The sequence below is a fragment of the Saccostrea cucullata genome, unplaced genomic scaffold (assembly GCF_032062105.1).
Source record: "Saccostrea cucullata isolate Sc308-1 unplaced genomic scaffold, CSIRO_AGI_Scuc_v1 ctg14, whole genome shotgun sequence".
Lineage (NCBI taxonomy): Eukaryota > Metazoa > Mollusca > Bivalvia > Ostreida > Ostreidae > Saccostrea > Saccostrea cuccullata.
The window spans coordinates 523,009-533,190 of NW_026941090.1; the positions used below are offsets into that span (position 1 = coordinate 523,009).

At 31.9% G+C, this 10,182-nt stretch overlaps 1 protein-coding gene across 1 annotated transcript; it reads left to right on the forward strand.

The window, feature by feature from the left end:
* The first annotated feature begins 8,352 nt into the window (after nucleotides 1–8,352).
* Nucleotides 8,353–10,182, forward strand: LOC134257133 (uncharacterized). Its single transcript, XM_062739778.1, has 2 exons — nucleotides 8,353–8,747; nucleotides 9,113–10,182. The coding sequence occupies exons 1-2, from the start codon at nucleotides 8,383–8,385 to the stop codon at nucleotides 10,074–10,076; spliced, it is 1,329 nt and encodes a 442-aa protein (XP_062595762.1). The 5' UTR covers nucleotides 8,353–8,382; the 3' UTR covers nucleotides 10,077–10,182.

Below are 10,182 nucleotides of genomic sequence, written 5' to 3' on the forward strand. Positions count from 1 at the left end.
ACAATTGCATTGTAATTGAATCAATGTTTTTTTTTTAAAAATGTCATTTATTGGTGCTGGTTGTTTCCAAAAAAGAGACAAATTGATTTGTATTTGGCATGTTTGTTTGTCTAAGTTTAAAGCGCAAGCGTGGCAATTAAGGAGTTGATTCTTGCGCAGCGGTTCAAATTCCTCTGTTGACCTTGAAAACGTTCAGATGAGATTGATTGTATATTGTCTAATGCAAAGTCGGCAATTTTTCAGCCATGTTTCAGCGGATCTACCAAGGTTCTGTGTCGCATGAGGTGCTGGCTTGAAAAAGATCCCTGACTGCTCAGTGAATGCTGAGCATAGGTAAAAAAAATTGCAATTTTCATCTGCAAGTGGTAGCGTCTCCATAATATGAGTGAAATTTTCTCACCAGAAACGTTAAAAAACATTCAAATAAAAAATAATCAGACATCATTATGACAGTAAACTGTTTTCTCACTTGTAAACCACAAGGCTTTAACTACCCTTTTTGATTGTGCAATACCTGCACCATCATACAGAGATATTCCGGGAAGATAAAATAAAGGTTGTGATAAAGGGTAAAATAAAGGGTGCTGATTGAGGGTGTGTAATACAGAGCGCGTGACTTTGTTCATGTCGGGGAATCGGATATCCTAGATTATGTAGTATATCTTTAATAAAACAAACGGTTGACGTAAAAGTACGTAAAATTAGAATTGCATGAAATATCTAAAAATTACATAAGATCCTGCTGCATTTTAAATGTAAATTTAAAACATGCATACTTTTAACATATTTTAATCTGCTTTTTTAATCCAAACAAGCAAACAAAAGAAAAAAACGGAAAGATTCTTTCGTAAATCGCAATCCAATATATAGTTTTAAAAATGTATGTCTTCTTACACTTTCTATGGTTGATATATTACACAGGAATTCATAGACATTGTTAAGAATGTTTTAATGCTTCAAATGACATTTTTGAATAATTAGTATTAATTAAATTATTGACTCGGACTTTAATTGGTAAAGATTCTTAAGGGTCTAGTTGCAAGATATTTTTGCAAAGTTAAATACGATTAATATTTCAAGATTTAATGAAATGAGAATTCGGTATTCTTAAAATATGTTGATAACGTCAACTTCTATCTAGGGCCTACGTGGAATAAAGGTGCAGAATTTTGATTAAACAAATTTGAATAGACGTAAATAAATGACATTACAAATGTTAACATAGTTCTGGGAAGAATATTATCATTACAAATATTGTACGTGTTTGAATTGAACAAGATTCTTTAAACCAAAAACCTGCCCTTATTTAACTCTATAAAGGTATGAGGGTCATGATGAATTGATAGATTAATAATGTTCTGCTCGTTCAGTAATACCAAAACCACGAATTCGTGTAAACAATTAATTTTTGGGGAAATCATTTAGGATTGTACAAAATGCACCAGTATAAAAAGCAGCACAACATTATAATTTGACGTCTTTAAAACAATGACGCGAACAATTGTGATATTCGTCTTTCTTCAGTCAGCCGCTCTGGTAATAGGACAGAGTTGTAAGTATGATTATTATTTCAATGTTTTGGAAAGTATTTGAAATTTGAAAGGACTACAAAACAAAATTATATCAGCTTGGGATCAATATTTAAAAATAAGTTCATAGCAAAAGGTACACATTTAGTTCTGTCAGTAAAAAATTCGTTGCTGAAATTATTTCCGTTCTGACTTCATTTTTGTTTATACCAATATTTTTTATTTGAAGAATTTAAAAAAAAAAAAAAAAGATGCTACATCAAGTAAAATTATTCTGTTTGATAGAAAAAAAACTACTTGTAGGCAATGAAATATATTTTAAAATGAAAAATCATGTTCGCTATTTGACAAGAGTTTGTAAAAGGCGAGAAAGAAGCGTAAAAAACACTTGCTGTGGGCCTTCAATTAGACATTTATTTGCAGCAAAGACGCATCAAAAATTCACAATTGCTACTTCCATCCATTTCAAATCAATATATTTCACTAAACTTTCTTTTACCTGATCACTGCAAGGAACACACAGCTACTTGACCGGTCGACACGGGAAGCTTACTCCTTCATGGCGCCTGATCCCACCTCTGATGTTTTGTAGACCCGTATTTGCTCTGTTTTCTTTTTGTACTTTTTATTTCGACCCCCCCCCCCCCGTTTTAAATTGTTCGTTACCTCAATATGTTAAAAAAAATCTTTGTTCAAAACCCTATTCCTTGCTTTAAGGAATCATCTTTTAGTTATCTACTAGGGATTTTTCCTCGACTAAATTCTTCAGACAGCGATTGATAATGCACCTAATATTATGTTATAAAGCAAGGATGCAGCTGATTTGACTCTTCAAAAATGATCTGTATTTATTCTCATTTTTGACAAACTATTACATGTACTATTCTATACTCTCAAGTCACGTTTTGAAACGACCACAGTAAATCGGATGATGAAGAGTGTCTTATGGAGAAGCCAGATGCCAATTTTTTTCCATGCAGGGTTTCCCTTTTTTCTTCTATACATCTCAAATTTGCGTTTTTGATATTTGTGGTAGGTTGTGGGTAAGGGGTTTTGGACAGTATTATATCTAATTATTGCAATGTATTTTTGTTTTACAGTATGTCCTGCAGGGGTTCCAGTATATAATTGCTTCGTAGATCCATGCAGTAACCCTGGTTGTACAAACATTAGGCCAGCAAGATGTCGGTAAGATAAAAAAAAGCAAACTAAGCTGCATTACACTCAAGTAAAACGTAATATACAAATTGTCTTATAAAGTCATGCCTGTTTTAAATGATATACTCAAGCACAGTGTTGTCAAGTTAATATCTGCAACATTATGTTGGACTTAAAGTCGTACGCAACGTAGTTTGAACTTTATTGGGTTCTTCCCTGGAGTTGAAGAGTTCCACTAAATGAAGGACCTACATTGTATGTACAATACTTTTAATGTCTATATATGGCATTGTACCTCTTCTACAACAAATTTTGATGAAAAAAAAATCTGGAATTTATGTTTTGTAATTTTTGTACATTTTTCTTTGAATAATACAAAATTTTTCCTAATTTTACATCTTTTCAATACCCCTGGTAACACATGCTCATTTTTTGTCTAAGAACATATAATGGTATTATAACTTAAAATTTAGAATATCTTGAAAAATTATCAGTGGGTAAGGTACCTTGCGTATGTCCTTAAGGTAAAATCAATTGAATAATAAATAATTTGTTTTTTCATTTTAGATAGTTTAGGGTATTTATAATATTCCTGTATAATGATACAGAAGTAATTAAATTTATAACTTGCACATTTCATGTTTTTGTTTACAGACCCAGGCTTGAAATAAAAATTATCTTTTATTACATCCTATTGAAAATTGTCATTTTTAATTTTAAAGGAATTTATATGAAGATTTTTTTCCAGTTCAAACTATTGCGGAGGTTGTAACAGGGATTACTATTTAGGACCATTCAAAGTCAATCGCTGGTGTATCCCAAGAGAGCCGGGGTCGCCTTTCTGATGGGCGGAGTCGCCTTTCTGATAACCAAACATTTTTATTTATGATTAGAGATTATCACGACTATGAAATAATAGCGAACTGAGATAATTTAATAAACAACTAATTTAAGCTGAAAAAGACTTTGTCATTTATCAAACTGAAGTAAAATTTCTGTGCTTTAGAGTGTATTCCAGAAAATTGGTTACATATTCGACAAACTGTGTTTTCAAAGCTTGTTTCCTGCTTTTAATCATGTCCCAAATGCTTGGGAAATATTGTATTCCTCAGGTTGCTCAATCATCTCATTATTTCAGAAAAGTTTTGCAATAAAATAAATTTTGACATTTGTCAGAGTAATAAAAGGAAAATTTATTGATTTCACTGACTTAAAATTTTGCTTGTGTTGATAAAATAAATGTTTATGTAAAATGGTTGATAAAAATTGAAATGAATTGGCATAATTTAAAGAAGATTACAATTCAGAAGAAAACATTACGTTGCAAATGCTTGTTTGAAAAATAAGAAACATTCATCAAACAAAACATCGGTCACACTAAATTAATTATATCGGTCATACTAAATTAATTAATGTGAATGTTTTTCCTTGTTTAGCAGGACATAAACATAAGTTAATTGGTGTAGACGATTTATAAGAATTTCATGTAGGATTGTCTATTTAAATGCAAAGCTACATAAAAACTCCAAATCTCACCCTTTTCAATCATTGTTCATATACTCTTAACGATGAAGAAAAAAAACAGAAATATAATTCGTTCTTGTAAAATAAATTTCACTGATATCTGGACAAAGTTGTAAGACTCTCTTACAGTAAATATGTGTCATCAGGAATTTAATGTATTTCCTTGTATTATAATTTTAGGAAATATATGGAATTCCTATCGTGCTTAGGAATCGATGATGAAAAGAAGAGTCTTTTCACCCAATAACTCTTTACTTGGTACATGATTTTGATTGCTAAAAGAAATATAAACTTAAAGGAGGAATGCTACAATCAGATTTTAATTCATGAATGCTTTAGACATCCCTTTTAAAATATGGATTCAACTTTTAACGACCGATATTAGTTCTGAAATATTTCATTTTTATCATGCATTTTAAAAAAAAAGAGAGAAATGTATAAAATAGCTTTATCTGTTACATGTAATGAATAAATAATGATACTCTAAAACTAAAAAAAATATGCCAAGAGGAGTCAGATGAAATATTTTATTTTGTTTATTTATAAGTTAAATTTAAATACTTTATTTGTGAATATTTTTTTTTAAAATTTGGATAAAATCATCAATTATAGCTGTCAGAATTAAAAGTAATGCACCCTACTGACTTACAAGTTTTAAATATGTGAAACTCTGAGAGTTTTTAGTAAGTATTTGGTAAAAATGGCACAAATGCAAAATGCACACTGATGTGATTTTTTTCTTAAATTGGTTATTTTTTTCACCAACATACTCTACTCTTACTAAATGTCATCACATAAATGCATTTTTTTGCTAATTAAAAAAAAAAACAACTAAAATCGCATACGAGGTTTTCTTCACGAGTTTTATTACAAACTCATACTAAGCTATTATGCATTTATTAACAGCAAATTTAAAACCCTAAGGCATCTTAATTTCAAATCAAGCAATTCTTAGTTTATATTATCTCTGGAAAAATGATGTAATGTAATCAAACTAATATCAATATCTCAACAACAAAACCTTAGTATAAAGAATTTCTCCTTAAAGAGAATTTCGGAAAGAACGCCCACTGAGTCTTGTCAAGAATCAGAAATTAACCTGTAATGAATATCAGCTCTGTGGATAAATTGTTATACAGCTCAACGCACTTTTTAAGCTCACATGGTTTTTCGCACAAATTAAGGTCACATTGTTGAAATAAAAATTACCATTTTCAAACTGCAGTAAAATGACATAACCCTACATTACATTACCTATATAATGTCAAGCATGAATGTCTTTTAAAATTATTTTCTTAAGTTTCCAAAGTGGATGTTTTAAAGGGGAAATTTATAAATAAATGGCGGGATGTTTCGACTATACGATTCTACCAAGGTTTTTACAAACTGTATAAAACGAGATTTCCTTGATACCATGTAGTTGAAAATTTTAAATTTTCTTAAAGGTAAGTATTTTTAAAAAATCTTTACTCATTTACCATACACCTCTTGGTTTTGTCGAAATGTAGCGCCGAAAAGGGATAACATTACAGAAGGAACCCACATGGTAAATACGTGAATTCACTAGTACTTTAGTAATTACACGTATTTCCTAAAACAGCTACATGTAGTACAATAATTCATGTATTTACTGAACAGTTTAGGAAATACTAGAAATTCCTGATTTCACATATTTACTGTAACATATTTACATGTCTAATCTTATTGTTCTGCATTAAATATAAAAAATAAGCAGGATAGTGTTGTTATCAAAAAAAAAAAAAAAAGAAATATTCAGGGAAAGTGACAGTACTAGTAATTCTGTAGACGGTGCAAATATATTCCTAACATAATTTACATTTATATACGTATCCTTTTCAATGACCAATGACCAAAAAAATTAAAAAATAAATACAGTTAGTTATTAATCATTAAATGAACAAATTGCATAAAAAGATATCTACGTAAAATTAACCATTTATATAATAGTGTTGTGTTTTGCGTGCACTATGCCTAAATAGTGCACGCAAAACACAACACTATTATTATTATTATTATGCTGACTGTTGTTACTGTATAAAAAAGGCAATATTTTCTTCTTTAAGGAATGACTCTAATTCTTGGCCAGATTATCGAGTATAATATGGTTTGGGTCAGTTTACGCTTTATAATCCGCGAAGCGGATTATAAAAAAGCGTAAACTGACCCAAACCATATTATACTCGATAATCTGGCCAAGAATTAGAGTCATTCCTTATAATTTAATTTTAAAATAATTAAACAACTGGGGATGTAAAATTGTGTTGTTTTTATTAGTTCAAATTTACCGCGCAATAATACAACCGTAGTAACGGAAGTGATGGGAAGCAAGGGGAGGTAAAAACTGATACATAGATCTAGCAGCCATGATGCTTGTTTACATGAGGTAAGATCGAGCAACTGTTTGAAGTTAAAGGTACATTCATTAAATCTGGAATTTTTCATGAATCCGAAGGACTGGAAATGAGGGTATTGATGGATACAGATGATTTAGCTGGTTGTCAAGGGGGTGTGTCCCCATACCAAACCAGATTATACAAAATGTTATGCGTTCCTTTTTGGAAATCAACCAATGAGAGACAAGAATACAAACAGAATTAAATTATTTCCCAATGTTTCATCACCTGTAACATTCGTCTACTCTATTATGACGTCACCTTATGCAACATGTACGTCATAATCTTTTTCTTTAAGTTTGAACGTTCCATGCTTTAGGTATAATCTACAGATAGTTTTAGAAAATACTATTTGAGTGAAGGAAGGGGGGTTGCAAGAAATAATTTTAGAAGATTTATTTTGTTTATTTTTAATTTTAATTATAAAATATTTGAAACTAAGTTTATATATATTATAGTACAATACTATAAATATCGGCGTCTGTGGCGTAATCGGTAGCGCGTCGAACGCACAATCTCGGGGTCGTGAGTTCGCTCCCCGGTATGGGCATTGTCGGATTTTCCTCAAAAATGGAAGCCGTGCTCTATTTCGGCATAACACAGGAGTCTGAAGTTTTTATCGTCAACAAAAATAAAAAAAAAAAAAAAAAAAAAAAAAAAAAAAAAAAAAAAAAAAAATAAATAAAAAAAAAATTCGGAAAATTTTTTTCCTACCCTTCACTAAAAAACCCCCAGGATGGCAACGTGTTTTGGCGGGACCCACCTAAAAAAATAGATCTGGCTTTGGTCAGAAAAATCTCGCTACTAATTCAGTATCCATAGTGTTTGTGCTATTTATTTAAGTTAAGAAATCCAATCTGCTTGACGACTACGGACTGTTCATGACCCCTTTTCCAGTTTTACAGCTTATCCTGGACTCCATGCCACTAAACCGGAAGTGTACTCCGAAGTGAATATATGACGTAATTGAAGAAAAGAAACAAAACAATTGTATGTAAAACTTCATGTACAATATTATATTACCATATGTGATTAATAAAAAAAAATATTTTTTCAAACAAAATAATGCCTTATAAGATCGCTAAGTCTAACTGTTTGCTCTTTGTCGACTTGGCTTTTCAGTGATTTAAATTTGGCGCCTTGTAAAAACTGAATTATCTGTCCCTGGTACACATCGTCATACAAGTAAGAAAAAGAATTAATAACTTTTTTAAGTTCTCTTAAATATATTTAAAATAACTGAATCAAATTACGTTGAACAATTATTTATTTTATTTCATTTGAACAAGTTTTTATAGACGTCAAATATACACTGCGAGATTCTCTTCCGGTTTAGTGGCATGGAGTCCAGGATGAGCTGTCAAACTAGAAAAAGGGCTAGGAACGGCCCATAGTCGTCAAGCAGATTGGATTTTTCACCTTGAATAAATAACACAAACGCTCCGGATACTGAATTAGTCGCAAGATTTTTCTGGCCAAGCCCAGATCTATTTGTTTAGATGGGTACCCCCAAAACACGTTGCCATCCTGGTGTTTTTTTTGTTAAGGGTTGGAAATTTTTTTTCCGTATTTTTTTTTTTTTTTTTTTTTTTGACAATAAAAACTTCAGACTCCTGTGGGCATAGTATGCTTACGCTATATAAATCCTTAGAACACTATGCGAGAATTCCGGATTTTTGTAATGTTTGCTTGTAAGAGTTATCGTTCCTGCGGGACGGTATATAAACTTCCGGTAAGGTTACGAAGCGAAGAAAAACATGGGGAAATATTATTGTTGTGTCACGAAATGTCACAATTTTAGTGGCAGGGTTGGTTCATTTGGAAGGCAAGTAACTTTACATAAACTTCCTAAAGAAGTGTACACAAGACGTGCGTGGATTCGCTTGATCAGTAGAAAAAACTGGAAGCCAACTAGTTATACTCGTGTGTGCTCAGATCATTTCAAAGATGGTGTCGGGCCAACTTCCCAGGACAGAAATAAAATACCGAGCGAAAACTTGCCTCAAAAACAGAAAAAGATCCTCGTAAGAAGAGATCCACCCAAGAGAACATGCAGTGGCCCAGAACGTGTAGACACTTTAGTTAATACCACAGGCAAAGCAGGGATATTGCATCACCATTCGTGAGTAGTACACTAGTACTGTATATGTAGCATTCAGTTGCTATTTTATACTGTAAAAAAAAAAATAATGGACTCATAGATTAACCATGGACCATAATCATTCTGCAATCTGATAAACATTAACACATATTTATTGTTTATATGAAGTGTGTATAGGCAACTATTTTAATTAACAGTATGGGGCTCATGCACCACCCACTTCCCTTCTTAATGTATTAATTACAGTAAGTTTGGTTACATTTAGAAGAATGTTTTCTGTATCAGAGTATCTCTTGTATGTTTTTTATATGATTTGACTTATAATTTTTTAAGCTGACCCAGTTAATGGACTGAACTGCTGAAACTGTTTTATATTAAATTTGTAGGTATTCTGCTAGTGAATTGGTTGATTTGATGGCACATGAAGAACCCAGTGGACCAGGAAATATGTCCAAAGAGACCCAAACCTTTTCACAGTCCTTAGTGTCTGTTGGAATAGATACCAACCTACCGGAGATTACGATTGAGTCTATACAACATTCTAATGAGTTGATGATGTTTTACACAGGAATGACTGACAGTGATACTTTTTTCGCATTATTTTATTCGCTTATGGAACAAGGAGCCGACAAGCTGTCAACAGAGGTTTTGGGCACAATGAATAACAATAAGTTAGGTCGTAAAAGAAAACTGAGAAGGGTAGATGAATTTTTGTTAGTGATGATGAGACTTAGATTAGGATTACTGTTAAAAGATCTTGAATTCCGTTTTAAACTGTCTTCAAGTGCTGTGTCAAAAATTTTCAATTCCTGGATACTTTTTATGTATGAGTGCATGCAATCTCTTGTTTTTTTGCCAGAGCTTGAAGTTTTGAAGCTACATGTTCCTAAATGTTTCAAAAATTTTTCAGACACACGTGTAGTTTTAGACTGCACTGAGATTTTCATCCAGAGTCCATCTTCTTTAGAAAACAAGTCCCTGACTTTTTCTAATTACAAATCACACGACACATTCAAAGCATTGGTTGGAGTAAGTATGACAGGGGTTGTAGTTTTTATTTCAAAACTCTGGCCAGGATCAGCTTCTGATGTTGAAATTACTAGAAATTGTGGTTTGATACATCTTCTTATGAGAGGAGATGCAGTCATGGTTGACAAAGGTTTTATTCATATAGCTAAAGATTTCAAATGTAAAGGTGTTAAACTTTATTGTCCGCCTTTTAAATCAGAACTCCAGTTTAGTAGGGGTGAAGTAGAAACTACTCGTAGAATAGCTTCAGCGAGAATTCATGTAGAACGCAAGATGGAACAGATAAAGAATTTTAGAATTTTACAGGGTATTATGCCTTGAGCAATAAGTGACTTTGCTGACCAAATATTCTTTGTGTGTACTGCTCTTACCAACCTTCTACCACCCCTGGTGTCTGAATAAATTACTGGTACTTACGCTTTGTCAG